The 21,309-nt window shown below is 36.0% G+C and overlaps 1 protein-coding gene and 1 non-coding gene across 2 annotated transcripts; one reads left to right on the top strand and one right to left on the bottom strand.

The window, feature by feature from the left end:
- The first annotated feature begins 493 nt into the window (after positions 1-493).
- Positions 494-21,190, top strand: LOC145217465 (growth factor receptor-bound protein 14-like). Its single transcript, XM_080084736.1, has 18 exons — positions 494-728; positions 1,309-1,403; positions 6,524-6,622; positions 9,308-9,434; positions 10,311-10,413; positions 10,818-10,865; positions 13,045-13,210; positions 13,984-14,105; positions 14,653-14,742; positions 15,281-15,415; positions 16,525-16,638; positions 16,926-17,021; positions 17,401-17,490; positions 17,897-18,044; positions 18,644-18,709; positions 18,769-18,856; positions 19,240-19,333; positions 20,175-21,190. The coding sequence occupies exons 2-18, from the start codon at positions 1,349-1,351 to the stop codon at positions 20,319-20,321; spliced, it is 1,788 nt and encodes a 595-aa protein (XP_079940862.1). The 5' UTR covers positions 494-728; positions 1,309-1,348; the 3' UTR covers positions 20,322-21,190.
- Positions 19,721-19,794, bottom strand: Trnas-gga (transfer RNA serine (anticodon GGA)). Its single transcript has one exon. It is a non-coding gene; the product is annotated as a tRNA-Ser (tRNA).
- Positions 21,191-21,309: the final 119 nt, after the last annotated feature.

Raw genomic sequence — 21,309 nt, 5'->3', positions numbered from 1 at the left:
TTACAATTGAGAGTGGCTTATAATGGAGAACGTTTGCAATCAGGTAAATACAGTATATATGTGATTGTTTTTACAAATTAATAAAATTTAGAACAATTGGCTATCAGTAAACTACTTCTTAATTTGCTTTTTTCTCACAATATCACCTTTAAAACTGTTTATAAGTCAACAGGATATCTGAATTAAGCCTTTTTAGGGTCTGGACAATTGGTGATGTGAAAAATTGATGTTTTTTGGGGGGAAAGTTTAGAAACTAAATGAGTTTAAATAATTGCATGTTGTTACAATTTGCAGATTTTCTTGATAGAACGTGTGTATTTTTCACAACATGATACAGGCAGTAGTATGTTTTTTTGTTGTTGTTTAGAAATATGTTTTTATCTAACTTTTATATCCTTAGATTTCAAATTATCCTGGAATATTCTGTACTGAAACTGTTATTTATATCAAGGTAATTATCAAAGCATCTATTATTTGTTTTTGCAGAATATAGATAGATTATTGTTATTTCAATCTTGTGTAAAAATTTGTTATTTCAACTGATGCAAGTTCTTGTTAAAAAACCTGAAGCTTCATTGCTTGAATTTTTGTCCAGTATTTCACCAATGACTTTCTTCGCCTAAGGCCTTTCTTTTAAGGATTTAATTGTGGGTTTTCATTATTGTGTGGGCTGTTTATCGTTCATCAAAGTGCTTAAACGGCGACGACACTACGCCGCACTATACACGGTGAGTAGCGATTAACAAAACCTGATTATTATGTCACGAAAATTACCTCTTATGCTTTGTACTATAGCAGGTCATTAAAATATTGCTGTAATTTTGTGTTAAATAATAATTATGTAGAAAGGCAAATTTTAACTAGCGTCAGTTTATGCCAAAGTTTGAATTGTTGTTTATGTTTTTGTATATTTATATTAGCCTCTTACATTCAGGTTCATATATATGCATAATGGGAGATTTTCTGCAAAAATGTCTGTTTAATTAAAAGGTTTTGAGCAAAATAAAAACTTTTTGGTGCATTAAACATTAAGATTAAAGTTTCAATTAATTTACAGTTGCCCGTATTTCAGTGATGGTCAAACTTAAAAAAAAAAGTTGTTGCCCACATCATATATATATATACTGTATCTTTGCAAACTTTTGTTAAGTTAGGAAGGTAATGTAATGTGTTGTTACAACTCGTGTGAATATAAAGTGAACAAGGTGATAATGACTTAACCGTGACCCAACAAATAACTTCATCTTTGCAAACTTATGCCAAACTGTATCTTGCAATATAACAAACATTGAGTTTTATACTTAACAGGTTAAGTGTAATCGAAGCAGAGTGACATTGTGGTGGTAAAATGGAGCCATGCTTGGTTGTTCGTAAAGAAGACATCAATACTCTTGGAGTGAAAGGTAAGTGGGTATTGACGTAAATCATTCGGTGTCGAAACACTCTTGTCAATGACCCAAGTTGTTTGGTAAACAATACACTGTTATTCTCACTACTGTTCAGCCCTGTTTCTATTCATTGTCACTTCAGCAGTTGTGATTTGAAGTGAAGTGGTTTTTGGTTGTAAACGGTAGAGTGCACTTTTTAGCCGACAAAACAAAAGGTCTGTATAAACAATACTCTGACTGTAACAATTTTTATTGGTTACATAAAAAAATGGAAAGCTGCATTTTCATCTTAATTATGGAATAAATAATAACTACAGAACCGCATTTAGTTGAGTTTTAGGGTCTGGGAAAACCATATTTATTAGCCTATACCTTACCATATGTGGGAATGCTTTGGAGACCGGCTTGACAGTATGGTGCCTTTAATCGGCCTGTTGTATTATGATTTCTATATGAGTGTGCTGTGATCGCTGGTCTGCATGAACACTTCAAAGTTGGTCCCAGTTGGGTCATTCCATGTCAACTGCCCAGGCCAGTTAACCCACCCCCTCAGATTTTTATGAAATTTAAAATGTAAATGCAGCTAGTTACACTGATTTCAACAACAAAATTTTTTTTGAAAACTATCAATGTTTCACGAAGTTATGACTTTTTGAAAATATGTCAAAAATGTGATCACTGCAGTGACGCGCATCAATGATTTTTAAAATGCTGTGTTTAAAATGTCATATTTCTTTCTAAATTGTGTATTGTGGTCATTTTGGTAGGTTAGGTGAACCTTTAGGTCATTCTCAATCACCTCATTATAGTTATGGGTTTTTCCGTCTAACGCGGTTTTGTTCCCACGTTTTGGTCAAGAAAGAATGGTTCAAACTTTTTCAAATTTACACACATTACAGATGTTGGTCTAAAGATGGTCCATGTGAATTTTGACCCCGTTTGATCCCTCGGTTCACCCACAGCCCCCCAAAACGTGAAATTTTTAGCGCGGATTTGTTCCCACGTTTTGGTCAAGAAAGAATAGTTCAAACTTTTTCAAATTTACACACATTGCAGATATTGGTCTAAAGATGGTCCATGTGAATTTTGACCCCGTTTGATCTCTCAGTTCACCCACAGCCCCCCAAAACGTGAAATTTTTAGCGCGGCTGTTGTTCCCACGTTATGGTCAAGAAAGAATGGTTCAAACTTTTTCAAATTTACACACATTACAGATATTGGTCTAAAGATGGTCCATGTGAATTGACCCCGTATGACCCAGAGGTTCACTCACAAGCCCCCGAAACGTAAATGTGTCTAACGCTCGTTTGGTCAAGAAAGACACTGTAGGCAGAAGTACCAAGAGAGTAACTCACTGGTTTACGATAGCGGGAGGGCTCAGCTTGACGTCGGACAGACGTTTTACGAGACGTCGTTTCAGTGATTAGAAATCAGCTGTTTTGCACAGCAATACTATGTCGTTTTATTAAGTTATCACTCACATTTTTAGTTTTGGCGAAGGTTTCACACCTATGACGTGATTTAAACCTAATAACCGTGCTTCGGTTTCGTATATGTCAAGAAAAACTTTGTTAATAAAAGTTAAGATGGAAATATTAACTTGACGTTTTTGCCAAATACATGTTTTTATATGCTCGTTGTCAGGTTAACCGCCGCATAATCAAGGGTTACTTAAGGTCAACTAGTCGGTATTACAAACACAGCTCAGAACTTTCTTCATAACGTAGCGTTTTTTGACAATCAATTTAGGAGTCAATACTCAAGGCATGTATAAATTAGGCTTAACAGTATTGTTGAACACGAATGACGGCGTGCTATTGAAAACGGTGTCAAAAGGTCAAACAGTCGTTTGGCGTGTGCACCCTGAGAGGTTACTACAGGTCAATGGTACTCGTTTTGCGAAACAAAGTTAAATGAAAAACAATTTGTTATGTATACACTTGTAGCAAATTGCTTTTTAATTTAAAGTGTCTGTAACACAACTGTTACAGCTTTCTAAAAAAAATTGTGTTCAAAACTTGACCTTGGACAACAATATCTGGGTCAAAGCAAGAGATTAGATTTAAGCCTTTGTTACGTTTTTTTAATGTTTTTGTAATTACATGACAATAATAGTGCAAAAAGAATACGAACAATTTTTTTTATTGTTGGGTTAATGCTTTCTAAAAATTTGTCCTTAAGAATCTGAAAATCACCGCAACATTTGTTTACTGTAAATCCGCACAAACGCGCGTGTGGGTACCCATTAGTTTTTGTTTACAAAAACAATCATATGTGTAGATCAAATGATGTGTATAGTAAATTGGTAAATATCGTATAGAATAAATAAAATGGAAGTATATCAGAAAGCCACTCTTCTAGTTTTTCATGTTTTTGAAATATGGGTCAGTAATTAAAGGGGGTTCAGTTTGGGGGTATGCGAATGTGCATTCATGCGTAACGACAACTTTAAAAGCTCATATCTTGAAGTGCACACTAGCTAGAAAGTTAAGTAATGGCTCAAATGAAAGCTCTTGCTGAGTACTTTACTTGTTCTTAATTTTGTGATGCTTTTCTGTAATTTGTTTGAAGCAGGGTCATAATAAAACACAGGTTCATTTTTCGGATATTTTTGTGATACTGCTTCTATTATCTATACTTTATGTGCCCTAATTTGTGATTAAAAGTTGTTAAGATGCAAAAGTTTAGTGTAGGTGTCTCACTGGATACTTAATGCCACAAAAAGACATATCCAACACAAAACAAGGTATTTTACCAATTGACTCTCTAACAGATGAAGAGCAAATGCTTCTGAATATTCGAGTTGCTGCTGATAAGGGTAATGAATGTTGTTTGGAGAACGGATGTATTTTCCACAAGTACAATTACATTGGTTGGTACCCTTCCTTGCAGAAGAAGTGTTGTGAGAATGTGTCCTTTTCAAGTCCACACCAAACCAGTTGAAAACCGTAGTATACGTTCTATCACTTGGGAATGTTACCAAAAATATAAAAATTACAATTTGAACATTGTACCGGGAAATAAGGTGTGTGTCAACTGCAGTACAAGACTTAAAGAAACTCTCCCACAAAATGTATCATCAAATGAAGAAGCTTCGAGTTCGACTGACAGTGATATATATAACATTGCATCTACTGTTGAAGAAAACGAATCTTTCAGCAGACTTAATAAAAGTTTACAGAGCGTTGAGGTGATTACCTGTGAAGTTGCACAGTGTGCCTTCAAGAAGTAAAATTTTCTATGGGAAAAGAAAATTATGTCAAATTCATGATACCTTTCATGCAAAGAGTCCATTTTTTTTAATGTCAGTGACGTAGACCTATAGCAAGACCAACCTGACACTAAAGATGAAGACAAAATGAAAATAAAATCTTTTGACAACATTATCTCTAAAATGAAAAAAATTAAGAACAGTGGCAGTACGATAGCAGAAAAAATACAAGTCCCCACAATGATACCCAAGCAACTGGTCAAGAGAAAAGACTACCTCAAACGGAAAATCACACCTTTTTTCACTGTACAATGTTTAAATTGTAATTTTTATATTTTTGGTAATATTCCCAAGTGATAGGACGTATATTACGATTTTTGACTGGTTAACTGTGAACTTGAAAAGGATCACAACACTTCTGCAAGGAAGGGTACCAACCAATGTAATTGTACTTGTGGAAAATACATCCGTTCTCCAAACAACATTCATTGCCCTTATCAGCAGCAACTCGAATATTCAGAAGCATTTGCTCTTCATCTGTTAGAGAGTCAATTGGTAAAATACCTTGTTTTTGTGTTGGATATGTCTTTTTGTGGCATTAAGTATCCAGTGAGACACCTACACTAAACTTTTGCATCTTAACAACTTTTAATCACAAATTAGGGCACATAAAGTATAGATAATAGAAGCAGTATCACAAAAATATCCGAAAAATGAACCTGTGTATTATTATGACCCTGCTTCAAACAAATTACAGAAAAGCATCACAAAATTAAGAACAAGGAAAGTACTTAGCAAGAGCTTTCATTTGAGCCATTACTTAACTTTCTAGCTAGTGTGCACTTCAAGATATGAGCTTTTAAAGTTGTCGTTACGCATGAATGCACATTCGCATACCCCCAAACTGAACCCCCTTTAATTAATGACCCATATTTCAAAAACATGAAAACCTGTAATAAGGTGATTGAGAATGACCTAAAGGTTCACCTAACCTACCAAAATGACCACAATATACAAATTAGAAAGAAATACAACATTTTAAACACAGTATTATCGAAAAGCATTGATGCGCGTCGCTGCAGTGATCACATATTTGACATATTTTCAAAATGTCATAACTTCGCGAAACATTGATAGATTTCAACAAATTGTTTTTTGTTGAAATCAGTGTAACTAGCTGCATGAACATATAAAATTTGATAAAAATCTGAGAGGGTGGGTTAACTTTTGCCATTTTTCTGGGACGTTTGACATGGAATGACCCAGTTTATGAATTTGTCATCATCTTGGGGGCCCCTTACCTAAAGGGAAGTCAAAAACATGAATTTGGTCAAGAAAAAGTGACTCAAACTTATTCAAATTTGCACACATGTTAGTTAGTCATCCAAAGTTGATCCCAAAACAAGAAAATTTAAAAACATCTGTGCTTACTAAAACCTTTTTAAGCTTGAGTTGATGCTTTGTACTGATTTGTCCTCAAGAATATAAAAACTTTGCACCATCTTTATACTGTAACCAATTCGCTTAGCATGTGTGTGGGGGCCCATTACATTTTGCGTCAAAAACAATCATGTGTGTATATTATATCAGTTAAATGTGATATAGAACCAGTGGTGGGATTCAGCCGGTTCGCACCAGTTCTATAGAACCGTCTCACAAAATTTTAATGAGATCAGCGAACCGGTTAGCGTTAGCATTACTGGTTACTGTTAATGGACCTTTTGTAACAGAACCGTCTGAAAAATATAAGACTTTTGTGATAGAACCGGCTGAAAAATATAACTTTTGTCATAGAACCGGCTGACAAAAAAATTAAATCCCACCACTGTATAGAACATATAAAGGAAAGCCACCTGTCTAGTTACTTGTTGTTTTTTGCCTAAAATGAAGGTATATTGTTTGACAACAATCCTTTCTCTTTCAGCTGAAGATGATGTTGACCTTGAAACGCTGATGCAGCAAATCGACTGTGGAAATGATGAGTCATCAACGACAGACATGAGCAGTTCATCGGGAGGGGGAGGTGAGTTACAATGTTACAAAGAAACTTAAAAACTGGCTCGGTCTAAACCAGATGACGTTTAATTTTAGTTTGTTACAGTCCTTCAAAGAAAACTGTTAAATTATTAAAATTAAAAAGTAGCTTGAGATAAACCAATGGTTCTTAACCTTTGGTTAGTTACAATAGTTCAAAGTAAACTGAATTAAAATGTAGCTCAATATAAAAAAATGTTGCACACCCCTGGTTTACATTGACAAAAGGAACTCTGAACAAACATTTTATTCACTAGTTTGCAGATTTTCTCCCAACTGCTGTAATATTATTTCAATCATGCTTTTTATGGGACTCATGTTGATTTTACTCGATTTTTTTTTTGTTTGTTTGTTTTCTTTTTTTTTTTTTCTGTTTTTTTCTAACCTGAAGTTTGTCCACCCTCTTTTGCCATGAAATCTTTGATGGATTTGAATGAAACTTTCACAGATGGTAGATATAGTTATGTAGATGTGCCATCTGCCTTGTTTCACTTGATAGCCCCAGTATTTACCCCGCCAGCCCCCAAAGTGTAAAACGTTTTTGTATGTTGCTGCGCACCACAAACAGAAAATTTCTGTGGTGTAATAGTATATTAAAGGCAACATAACATACCTTGCTTGTGTTTGTGCAATACTTGGTGGACGATTTTGCACATACCAACCAGAGGGGTGTTAACAGCCTTATGACGTCAGAAGTGTTAACGAATGTTGCTAATGACACCTCTAGTGGTCAGAATTTTAAACATTGGCCGATTTGGATGAAATTTTACATGATTGTTGATTGGGTCATTGTAATTTCATATTTTATACTTTTGGGTGTAGAACCCCATTAGTTGCCCCACTCACCCCCTAAAATGGGTGAGTTTTTTAAACAGTGTCGGAATTACATGAAATTGGACACCTTGCGGGAAGACTTGGTGGACGTTCCTGCACATGTCAGTCAGAGGGGTGTTAACAGCCTTGTGACGTCAGAAATGTTACAAATGTTGCTAATAACACCTCTAGTGGTCAGAATTTTAAACATTGGCCGATTTGGATCAAATTTTACAGGACTGTTGTTTGGGTCAATGTGGTTTCATATTTTATATTTTTGGGTGTAGAACCTCATCAGTTACCCCACTAACCCCCTAAAATGGGTGAAATTTTTAAACAGTGTCGGAATTAAATGAAATTTGGACAGCTTGCAGAGTTTGTCATTTATAGGTGTCGATTGTTGTGTTTAACCCTGTAGTCCCAATATTTACCCCTCTTGCCCCCTAAAATGGGTGAATCTTTTAAACAATGTCTGAATTGGATGAAATTTGGATAGTTAATATATTATGTCATTTTTGGGTGTCGATTGTTCGGTTTCACCCTATAGATTTAACATTTACCTAACCAGCCCCCTAAAATAGGTGTTTTTTTGAAACAGTGTCGGAATTGAATGAAATTGGACAGCTTGTACAATTTGCTATTTGTAGGTGTTGATTGTTGTGTTTCACTTTATTTTGCCACTATTTACCCCTTCATTCCTACAAATAGAACACTAAATAGGAAATAGTACAATGTGTGAATTGAATCAGATTTGCATTACTTTTAATAGCATGATTATTTAAGCCAGGAACTGACCACAGTGTTTTCTTAAAGCACCAAACTTACTGATGGTTATCTTATAAAGTGCATTGTTTTTAATTTTGCATGTGTGGGGGACCCATGAGTTTCTGCCTGCAGAAACAAGTAAGGTTATAAAAGTCAGTAGGTGATATGGGACCCAATATAAAATAAGTGTAGGGAGTATATTAACGTTTCAAAATAGGTTAAAGTGTATGTGCAATGGCAATATGTGCTGAGCCACCCTTCTAGTTTAATGAAGTATTTTTGCTAACGTTTCACCCACCAATCATCTTACACAAAAGTGTTGTCACCTCAAGTTATTATCACTTTAAAAGAATTTGCCATGTGGCGTTCACAATGTTGTCGAGTTGACCCCCACATTTAGGTTTTATCGAGTGTTTTTGAATCTAAGAATTTGTATTTTTGCTATTATTTCACTCACCAATATGATGGCTGTTATCAGAGCAGTAATGTACAAACCATTTTGTTACTCATGTACTTATCACTTAATACCATGTAAAGGCCTTTCTCCCAAGCAACATAATATTTACTTTGACATGTTTATGACAAACACAACAGTACAATTACAGGAAAGCATTTGTTTTTGCATCTGTATTTTATCTTAAGCAAAAATGAAAAAGTTTTACAAAATGTATTTTAACCAGATTTATTTTTGTCTGCTTGCCAATTTTATCGTGGTTGATTTCACAATGATATTAAACTGTGTGTATTGGACTGTTAAAAATAGCTGGGTAGTTTAAAATATATGAGGGTTAATGCTCTACAGCTAACTAGTAACATTTGATTTTGCACCTGTTGTAACAATTTTTACTTTATTTTCTGTTTATGAACATGTAGATTGCTTGAAAAAGTAAATTGTATTTTATCTGGATTAATTTGTATCAGCTTAGAATGCTTCAGGGCTGATCCCAGTTATAAATAAATAAAAAGTTGTGTCCAAATTGTCCATGTTCTTTTCTATTTCCAAGTATTAGTGGTTTCATCCAACCAATTATTTTACATTTTTTTGCAAAATTAGAGTTATTCTGTTGTTTATTTTATCGCAATTTTGTGTTATTAGATACTCATGTCCTGCATGCCAGCAATGAATCGATAGCAAGTGAGGAGGAATCCCACACATCGAGCAAAACGAACTTTTTCGAAAAACATTTCCTTAAATCTCTCCCTGTAGCAATCTTAAGTAAACGGTGAGTGATGGGGTTTATCTGTTCACATTGTTTGGTCTGAGGAGTGAATGTCTGGATTATATCACTTGTCAGCTTGGTATGTGTACTCCCATGTGTCTGTTGTCACTTTTCACTGCCATTTTATGTTGTTATGTCAGCTAAACAGCTCAATTATATAGGTACAAGTGCTGCATGTGATTCCAGAATAGCAAAACAATTAAAAAAATACTTGAAAACAGAAAAGACCTGAAAAAATGCTCCAAACTAGCAAAACCTTTAAAAAAGACTTTTAAAGAGCAGCACTTTTACAAAAAGACTTCTACACAACAAAAACTTAAAAAAAGACTTTAAAATAGAAAAACCCTTGATAAAAAAAAGAATTTGAAATAGCAAAACATTTATAAAAAGACACCAAAATAGCAAAAACCATTGCCTTTACAAATTAATAAGAAATGGACATTTTGTTTTTTTAATTAAATTTATGAAGCATGCAAAATGTAAAGTTTTGAGAAAAATCATCAAAAAAATTGGCTCTGCACATGTTGTTTGGCCTTTGTTGTCTATTTAAAATTATCAAACATAACATAAATGACAGAGTTTATGGAGTTTATCTTAGTTTATCTTCTGGCAAATGTATTTTTATTCCGGCGTTTTCATGTTGTGATGTGCGTTTTTCCTTTGTTTATCGTGCTCTGCACTACCGTATTCAGTGTTATTTACCCTGATGAAGGCGACCTGTATAGGACATCAGGATGTCGAAATAATAATACAATTGCCAGAAGAGCTCTATAGACTTCATATTATGCCTGGCAGCTACAGCTTATTTCTAAAAAACAGAACTTGCTTTAAAATGGCCAACCTATGTCACTTGCGTAAACAAGATGTTTTGTTTTGTAGAAAATTATTTGGTTCCCATTCCGACCTTGCATCATCTGCACCCCAGCCTTCATCGCCACTCTCTATTGCCGCTTCGTCCCACCAAAGTTATTCAAAACGAAAGGTAAACACAGAAATTAAGACTAAAAGAGACTGTTTTGTGCAGTGCAGTGCTTTTCCAAATCTGTTCTGTTCCTGCTAAATTTTTTCTCACAAAAGAAACATTTTTCAGCCGGTTCTGTTACAAAAAGTCGATTGACAGTAATCAGTAATGTCAACCGGTTCGCTGATCTCATAAAATGTCGTGACATGGTTCTATAAAACCGGTGCGAACTGGCTGAATCCCACCACTGAATATAAACCTGTTTGGAATATTAACCTCCAATTTTTTCCCCCTTTTTACTGAAAGAAAGACATTAGAAGTTTTTTAATTCCATTTTTTCTGCATTTTCTTTTGAAAAAAATTCCGTTGTATATTAACATGATTTAGGCAATTTAAGTTTAATAACTTTATTCTTTTGTGAACAGAATGAACGAACATTGTCATGCAAAATACAAAGAAATGGAACAAAACAGGTAAAAATAAAAAAAATAAAATAAAAAGCTATTAAAAAGTGTGATGTATGCATGTATAAATTTATCATGAAAAGTTACTGTAAAATTGTACATTATTAAAGATGGACAAAAGTATGTAAAGTATTTACATTTTTAGTTCAGAATAATTTTTATTTTTAAAATGAGACATTTAGCTCAAAGTAAAAAAGATTATTTTGCAGTTTTTTTAATCAGCCCAGAATTGTCTTCTAATCGTGGCCCGAGAAATACGCGTTATTTCTACATCTGATGCATTTAACAAAACAGTCATTTTTTTAAAACGGGTCCATTGCAGAGCAGAACTCTGTAGTAAAATAAGCTTTTACCATCCAATATGAAGATAAAACTTTATAGAAAGGCAGCACTAACCTAGTAGAAGCATTTGGAGAGTTTTTCTGTCTCAAACTGTGTCCTATTGTACACCTGTAGACATTTTGTAAACCCTGTGTTAGACATACCAGATTATTTTGTTGGACAAGAAACTTATATAGGATTGAGGTGGGATTAGAACTCACAGCCTTTTGTGTTTCATGCTTTGTTGACGAATGAATTTTTAACCTGGATTAATAGCCCCCCCTTAGGATGATTTGCAAATTAGTTAGCAGTACAAAGTAATGCAATGCACCAGTACAGAGGTTCCCAACAAGGGAGGAATTTTAAAACTTGAGGGGAGGAATTTACTTTAATATTTACATGTGTTTTATAACTAGACACTTTTGCTCTGGAAGTATAGCCTGTGAAGTTGATAAAAGATTTTTTAAAAGATGTTGTATAGTTTAGCATCTTCTATGTAGTATATTAAGGGAGGAATGAACATTTAAAAGCATGGAGCCAATAAATGATAAGCTGCAGACAGTGGACACTGTACGGCCATTCTCTCATCACCAGCTGCACTAATGAGACCTTTTAGGCAGTGGTGGGATTCAGTCAGTTCGCACCGGTTCTATAGAACCACCTCACAAAATTTTATGAGATCAGCGAACCGGTTAGCATTACTGGTTACTGTCAATGGACTTTTTGTAACAGAATCGGCTGAAAAATATGACTTTTGTGATAGAACCAGCGGTTAAAAAATTGGAATCCCACCACTGCTTATAGGTTGAGTTTATTTCGCTTAATGAAAGAACACCTTATAGAGTGGAAACAGTGTGTACTGTCTGCAGCTTAAGAATGAAAATGTTTGAAAGGAATTTGTCGATAAAAGTTGGGAACCACTGCATCGGACTATGCCTGTTATTTGGACTTTAATACTGAAGAAATCGTTAAGAAAACAGTTTGACAAGCATTAGTTAAGAATGAAGTAGGAAATGGCACAAGTACAAGTATTAACTGTTAAGTGAAATTTCAGTTTTATTGTTTCAAAGTTACAGACAGTTCCAGAAGAATTTCAGATGCAGAGTGAATTTTTCCGTCGGTCGTGCAGATGTGAAAACCATTTTCGACCCATCGCTAGATGGCATCGTTACAAAGTAACTTTACTGCAGAGAGATTTGTAATCGTCAAATTTTAGCTTGAAGCATCACTGGTAGCCACAGAACAGAAATAAATTCTGGTTTATGATAATTTTGACAAGTTTAAGTTTTTTTTGTCAGTGTTACTTTACAGAATCAAGTAATGTTCATTTGTTTGAGAAATTGCCAGTTTTTGTTCTAAGAAAAAACACCTTGAATGTCAGTTAGAAAAAGTTTGTTTTTCTATTAAGTTTACTGAAAAAACGGGGAAAAAATAGAAAGTTAATAGCAAGAAGCTATTACATTATAAGTAAGCTGCAGACAGTACCCACTGTTTGGTCCAATAAGATCTCATCAGTGCAGTTGGTGACAAGACATAGACCATATTGGCAAGTGGAGTCATCCAAAGGTGCTCCAGTTTGTTGGGAGTAACAGGCTGAAAAGCTGTACCTTACCAACCTGTTCGATGCCACAACTGGGCACACAATGGCCAAGCAACTGTTTAGAAACAAATCTATAACTCATACAGCCGCTGTCTTGTCACCAGCTGCACTGATGGGACCCTATGGCTGAATCTGTGTGCACTGTCTGTCAATCAGTTCAAACACCCAATTATTTTGTCTCAAGTGTATAATAAACTACAAATATGATTTGTGGGCTAAACTGTTTTAATGTTACCTCCAAGTAAAACTGTCAATTAATTCTTGTAGGTCTTCTGGAACGTTTGGGTGACTGACTTGGGTGTTTGGAAGGAGGTAGAGCTTCCTCATTCCTCCACATGTGCTATGCTGCTGCACAGCATACTTCTAAAGTTACAGAGAACTCCGGACACCACTACTTGGTCGGTTATAGAACAGAACACAGATGCTATGCTGGGTAAGACTTGCTTAAAAATCTTTGAAGAGTTGGCTGTAAGTTTTTTTCCTGGTCTACAGATTTACACCACATAGGTATGATCCAAATGTGGTTTGTTACGTCACAGACAAGAGCAAAGAATAGTATTTGTGCACAAACAATTACCTTACTTTGTCACTTGTGATCAAATAAAGGAGCTTTAGTTGGTAGATAAGACACTTATCCAGGGTTCCCGACACTTATCAAGGTTATGGAATTTAAATTTGTATTTTTAAGGCCTGGAAAAGTTTTTGGTAAATTGGCTACATATACCAAAGTCTTTTTTCTAGTTTTACTATGGGAATTGCTCGATTTTTTTTGATTAAGGTTATGGAAATTCGGAGATTTTTTCTTAAAAAGTTTTGGAAAGTCATGGAATTTGTAAATAAAAATTCCCTGTTTATAAATTCTTCATAATACTACAATTTGACAGAAGCACCATCTGAATACAAATAAGTTTGTGGAAACGTAAGCACTTGGTCTTCCTGTCAAAACAGCCTTGCAAGTTTTTCCAGTTTTGAAAACGCTGCATCAGGGCTTATAAGCATAATTATTAAAATTATCCAGCCCGTTGTGAAAAAAGGTGAACCTTGGTCAACTCATAAACTTATTGCTGAGCACCTGGCAATATTTCATGAAAAGTCAGATTGAAAATTACTGCAATAAATGTTTTTTTTTCTGAATAATTTCTACAAATTTTACTGCTTAAATAAAATCCAAAATGTTTCTTTAAAAAATTGATGTTTTTGTTTTAGAACGATTTATCGAAGATTATGAAATTATGGATGACGTTACGTTGAATGAAGAAGAAGACACGCTCTGCCGATTATGTCTCAACAAAACACCAGCAAAATACAGCATACTTCAAAACCCAGAGGTACAAACGTTAATCTGAGCACATATAATGACAAATCAGTGTTGTAGTATTGCCGAAGTGTATTTTTAATGTTTGGATTTTTATTGATAACCACATAGTAAATGCAAACGGCAATCTGCTTTGGTTTAAGGGTGAGGGTCTGTCAAAAACTGAGAAAAAATATGTTGGAAAAATGATGTAATAGTGTTACGTGTAAAACAGGGACCTGTGGGGTGACTTTTCCTGGCACGCCAACCGATTTGTGTGTTTATAAATGCTAATTTAACTTGTTACACTGCTTGTTTAACGTTTTTATCATGCCGTTGTTTCAAAATCCAGCACAAAACACTCTTCTTTCTGCTTCTTTTGTTATCAGCTGGCATAAACCTCTATTATTTAGAAAATCATTGGCATGCAAGATCATTAACACATGGAAATAACAAGTAAATGGGCACGTGCCACATGAAAGATGCCAAACCCAGAAATAATTACTGTTTTTGCTTAAAAATTCCAGAGAAGATTTTCAGAACTGCAGTGTAGCAACATTACCATTGTGTGATTGTTTCAGTTATGCCTCCCAGCCGACATGCTGACGTTTCCAGCCAATTCTTGCCCTGCACATGAGACTGCAGACAGCGTCAGGAGACTACAAATGCAGGTGTGACCACTAGAGGGAACCAAACTAATTTCTAGGGATGGGCCAAAACTACAAATGTTCTGTTTGGTCAAGCATTTATCTCATTAAAAAACAATCATTTTTGTTCTTGTATACCCTTTCAAACATAAGTTTCGTATGTTAGCAGGGCATGAATATGCAAATTTAATGCTCGGGTAAGTTTGTGCAACTGCTCGGTCGAGCACCGAGCATCAAAAACAGCGATGCTCGGTGCCGAGTACTCAGGTTCTGGCTCGGCTCAGCCCATCCCTACTAGTTTCTTTAACTGGGATTTTTCCTCAAATTTAGTTGTGCAAAGTTCTTTCTGCATTTTATTTGACCAAAACTATTTGGAATTAAGTGCCTATTTAGTAGTTCGAGAACCTGCACAATAAACTAACCAAATGTATCAATTTAAAGGTCTTGTAAAAAAAATGCTGACAGTTTGGGCTATTATGGTTGATCTGAGGTTTTATGATAATGACAACTATTCAACTCATTCCAATTTTCTGGTGGACATTTTGCCGATTTCTTTTTGCAGCATATTTTGACGAAGACCGCCCCTGAAATGTGTGGATGGCTTCATGTGAGAGAAGTGGGAAAAAGTAGATGGAAAAAAGTGTTTTGTATTTTACGAAACTCTGGACTCTACCATAGTAGCAAAGGCACGAACAAGGTCAGTAATGTAAACCACAATACTCTGCTAATAATGTGTATCTGTTTTAGAAAACTCTTTTTTATTTAATTTCTAAAATATAAATTGGTTGAACGTTTTTTAGCTGACAAGGCAGTCTTTTCTGAAGGGGTTAATCTTCAATTTAAACGTTTGTTTTTGTTTTACTTGTGAATCTGCTTTTATGTCTTGGTTAAGAACTAGACCTTTAAACTTTTTTGCTGTTTTGCTGTATTAAATTTCAAGTTTTCACATGCTGTCGTTAGATATCTAAAATTGTGCGCTATAAATTTTGTCCATGAACGACCCAGATACCCCCAAAATGACCCACCTGCCCCCACAAAAACGTTTACTTAAACAGCTATACTTGCTCAAATACATGGCTGTGAATCTGATTCTATATATTGGCCAAATAAGAGTGGTTCAAATTCTTAAACATTAGGTTATGTTTTGCAGAATTTGACACCAGTAAGCAACTGATAATAGCAAGAGGATTTTTGTTTACCTGTTTAGCATTAGATTGTGTTATGATATACATTGTGTGTTTTTGACAGTAGATATATTTGTGCAACTGTGGATTTTTTTTTCAATCTGTTTCTATATATTGGTCATATAAGAGTGGTTTAAATTCTTTCAAATTTACAGACATGATACATATTATCCTAGAGCTGTTTTCTATAAATTTTGACCCCAAATGTCCCAGAGGTTCACCGACAGGCCCCCAAAAAGGATGTTTTTAAACCTCCAGACATGATAGATATTAATCTGCAGTTGTGTTCTGTAAATTTTGCCCCCTGATGTTCAAAACGTTTCCTAGACAAAGGGAAATATATTACGTCACATTCGATAAAGTACTTGCAAACTGCACCGGTTGTAAAACTCTGGTTTAACTTGTACTTGCCATGTATAGTATAGCAACTTAGGTGGTTTAACACAAACTAGTGAAAAATTTTGTTAAATTCCCAGAAGTATTACATTTTTCTCGGAATCAGTGTGTAGCTAAGGGCCACACTAAGTAGATGCTGGTCAGATTGTGGTCCACGGACTGACGGTTGCACACCCCTGCTTTATCTAATACAACTGTAAAAATTGTTATATGTTTTTTTTTTCAGGACCCTCACAACCTTATTTGTCTTGCTGAAGTTCATTCAGCCCACGTCTGGTTTCCAATCGGTAACAAGAAAATCTGCACCAATTCTCCAACTAATTTTGCCTTCTGCCTTAAAGTGAGTAAATTGTGACCAGAAAAACAGTTAACTTTTTTTGGACTAAAACACATTTTTTGAACAAAACTATTTTTTTCATTATTCTCTTTTTATTTATTTTTTAACTTTTTTTGGACTAAAACACATTTTTTGAACAAAACTATTTTTTTCATTATTCTCTTTTTATTTATTTTTTAACTTTTTTTGGACTAAAACACATTTTTTGAACAAAACTATTTTTTTCATAAATATTTTTTTTGTCTAAAACTCAATTTTTGAGTGTAAAACATTATTTCTGTTATTTTCAGCCCCGTTCTGTTACAAGCGGTGCGCTCATCCGATGGTTTTGTGCCGACACCAGCCACTTGAGGTCAGCATGGATCGCCGGTCTTCGCCTTACCATGGTAACAATAGAAATATTACTATGTGTAGAAATAATACGCTTCGCTTAACGCTAAGTGACGTCACATACACATTATATATGACGTCATAAACGCAAATAGTGACGTCACATATGCATTACATTCGACGTCACACACATTAAATAAGTCAGCATATATTTTCACGGATTTTTTTCGGTGTATTTATTTTTATTTATTTAGGACATTTCTTTAAACATATTTTGAAATCGCCGCTGGAACTGGCATGTTGCTGCTTTAAATTTAAAACCGTATCCCTGAAGAAAATATAATTTAGCAGTTTTGCAGTCCACAGTCTAAATGTTTTTCTGAACTTACATCCATAATTTTTTTGAATTATAATTTAGAATTTTTTCTTTTGTAGAATGGCAGCAGATTTTATGAATCTTACATCAGCGCCCGACGACAAATCCCCTCAAACCTGATGAGGTCATCTAGTGACAGAACTATTAGTGTGAGTGTTTCACTTAAGTATGAGTTAAGTTGTTGGTTGCACTCAAATATTTCGCTGACTCGACAAAACTTTAAACCTTCTTGTGAGTTCTGCTGACTCACCCAAAATATTTCAGACATAGATTTTGCAGAGTCAGCCAAATTTCGGCTTTGATTTGCTGACTCAGCAAAAACTGGGGCTGTTTAATTCGCTGACTCAGCAAAAATTGGGGTTGTAGATTTTGCTGACTCAGCAAAAATTAGGGTTGTAGAATTCGCTGACTCAGCAAAAACTGGGGTTGTTAACGTTGCTGACTCAGCAAAAACTTTAGCTGTAAATTTCGCTGAGTCAGCAAAACTTAAAAACTCACAACACTAACACTTTTGTGACGTCACAAACCTGACAATTCCGCACCCTTGTGTTTTAGCGTCAGGACGGAGGCTACTTGGTACCGATGGATTTCCGGGGGGCGACAGGACGGGTGATAAAAGACCCCAGGGAAGTAGCGATGGTCGAACTCGAACAACAGACATCATGGAGGAGAAAACTGATTAATCGGACATTAGCTTGTTCAGGTGATATGGAAAAACGTGTGTGTAGTGTTTTTGGTAAAACAAACGTCTGTGTAAAACACAAGTTGTCCAACCCATTGTTAAGATATAAATTCCTAACTGGGATCAGCCAAGCATTCATGCAGACCAGCGATCACTGCATATTCATGTATAAATCACAGTACGCCGGGCCTATTAAAGGCGTTATACCAAATCAGCTGATCTCCCAAGCATTTCCATATGGCAAGGCATAGGCTAAAAAAATCTAGCCTGTGATGGGATTCGAACCCACGATAGGAGTCTTTCCGGAACTCGCGCTCTACCAACTGAGCTGTACATATGTTGAAGTCTTGGTGATAGGCAGATTCGGTGTGGCGTCTTCAATGGGCCTGGCGTACTGTGATTGACACACATGTTCACGGCCGCATAAATTCATCTCCGCGACCGCAGGTTTTGCACCCCTGGTCCAAACCAACCTAAACGAAATACCCAAGCGAGGCAAAATGATTTGAATGACAATGTATAAGCCCTAGTTACTCAAAAAAAAAACTTGGAGGAAATGGCAGAATTAGAACCATGAACCTCTAGACTTCGAATCCGATTAACAATTATGTTGTGTTCAGGAATGGACCGAGCCGGTTACGTTGGCAACTCAGCACCACCACGCGAAGCAGCTTGGTTCACTAGAGGTCAGTAAAGGGTTGTTTTTGTAGCGACTTAGTGTCATGATTGGTTTTTATTTTTGCAGCCATCCACCAAACGCAACCGTGGTATTATGGGAAAATTTCGCGTGAAGAAGCAAATGAGGAAATTCAGAGAAACGGAAATATTGACGGGTTAGTACGCATGACTGCATGAAGCTCGTTAGGAAACCCGCTTGTAACAAGCGCTATGGTTGACTGCACGAAGTTCGTTGGGAAACCCGCCTTAAGCTTGTAAAGTCGTACATGTAACAAGCCCTATGGTTGACTGCACGAAGTTCGTTAGGAAATCCGATTTAAGCTTGCAAAAGTCGTGCATGTAACAAGCGCTATGGTTGACTTCATAAAGCTCGTCAGGAAACCCGCTTTAAGCTCGCAAAGTTTTGCATGTAACAAGCGCTATGGTTGACTGCACGAAACTCGTTAGAAACCCGCTTTAAACTTACAAAGTCGTGCATGTAACAAGCGCTATGGTTGACTGCACGAAACTCGTTATGAAACCCGTTTTTTCCTCTTAGAACTTTTCTAATACGTGAGAGCCAGACGATTGCCGGTGGGACCGTCGTTACCCTTTGTCACAATCAAAAACCGAGACACATTCCAATAACCAGGGTAAGTTATAAAAACAGAGAAGTAATGACACAGACTTTCAAACGGAGCTTGATTGGGAACAAATGCAAGGAGAACTTGTATGTAGTTAAACGCATGTTCGACCATGATCGTTTTCAGATATGTTAACTCACTGTTCCAGCAAATCTTACAGTCGCATTTTGTGGATTTTGCTGACTCAGCAAATCCAAGCATTGCCAGTGGTTTTGCTGAGTCATCTTAACTGAGATCGGTTTCAATAAATGGCTTAGCTGGATTTTAATGAGTAATGAATTGTGAGCGCTGATGATAGAAAAAGAGTAGTACACCAGGCCCATTAAAGGCGCCATACCGAATCAGTCGGTTTCTCAAGCATTTCCATATATGGCAAGGTGTAGGCTAAAAAAATCTAGCCTGTGGTGGGATTCGAACCCACGACAGGAGTCTTTCCGGGACTCGTGCTCTACCAACTGAGCTACACAGGCTTGGAAAGACTGCCGTGGGTTCGAATCCCACTGCAGGCTAGATTTTTTTAGCCCACACCTTGCCATATGGTGGTGAAAGCTTGATGACTGGCTGATTCGGTATAACACCTTCAATAGGCCTGGCGTACTGTGATTTATATATGAGTGTGCCGTGATTGCTGGTCTGCATAAACGCTTCAGGGCTGATCCCTGTTATCAATTTATGTTCACCTTAACTAGGCGTTGAAAGTCTGCAAAAACTGAAAATACGAACCAAAAGTTTTATTGACTCATCAAAATCGGACCAACAGGGGTTTACGTTTTGCTGATCCAGCAATCCACATTGCTTCTACAACATGAAATTCCTAACTTTGCAACTAACATTTTATTTTTTTGTTTAGGTTGAAAAGAACGGCCAGTGCTTCTACACAATCGACAATGGGGACACGAGATTTATAGATCTCATACAGTTCGTCGATTTCTACCGTCTAAACCGAGGTTCTCTGCCTTGCCAGCTAATTCACGAATGCACAAGGAGTTATTCGTAAACTTTCCACCTACACCACAACAACTACCTTATTTATTTCACGTCTGCTCGGCGCCAATTTCAAAGTGGTTTGAATTTTTTACGACCAATCACGACTAAGGAGTGACGCATTGTGGGTTAAAAAGTTTGAGATACATGTTTTAAGGTGTTGGCTGATGTTTTTTATCTCTTTTATCCCAGTAAAGTCCGATGTCCTTTTCATTTTTTACATCTACAAACGTTACAAAAAGTATAAAACATATAAGAAAATGTAAAACGGTTGACTTTAAAAAATGTTTACAAGAATTTCATAAAACGTTGTTTTTTGTTGATTTTTAAATCGTGGACACACGAAAAAAACTTTTATGTCGGGATAGCCACTTGGGGGCGCTTTGCCTAGCAACCACTGTCGTCCAACAATCAGCCTCTTTTCATTGAAAAATCTACTAACACCATAACTCGCGGCAGTCGCACATTTCTTTCGATAGGTGGCGCAAAGAGCACAAATCGCTATTGAAAACGGTATATCTCAAAATATGGTGACGGCTATTAGGGTTGGGGTTGAGTATTATCATTAAAAATTCAATTGCTTCCCAACCCCTATTTAGCAGCTGAATAAATAATTCAGCTCCTGCGCCACCTATCGAAAATTAGCTAAATGTGCTGCTGGCGTATGAGTTATGGTGTCAGTAGTTCTGCCTTTTTCGTTGGATCCCACTGTTTTTCAATTTCGCGATGACCCATACAGTGCTTTTCGTTTTTTATTGTATTCCCTCCCTGGAATAAGTGATGATGTAAAAATGACTTTTTGTACGCGAGTTTTGTTCGTATTTCCTCTGCATTGTGCTAAGAAATGAGCAATTGTTCAAAAAAATAAATTTCACAAGTCAAGTGGTCGTCGTACGATCTTCACGCTTCAGTAAACACAAGCGGTTAGTACATAAGTTAAAAAGTGTTTAATTTTACTCAGGCCTGAAAGCGATTTCTATAATTCAAATTTTTTTATTGTT

This window comes from Phallusia mammillata, chromosome 3, assembly GCF_965637545.1.
Source record: "Phallusia mammillata chromosome 3, kaPhaMamm4.hap1.1, whole genome shotgun sequence".
Classification (NCBI taxonomy): Eukaryota; Metazoa; Chordata; class Ascidiacea; order Phlebobranchia; family Ascidiidae; genus Phallusia; species Phallusia mammillata.
This window is presented reverse-complemented; position numbering and strand designations above follow the sequence as displayed.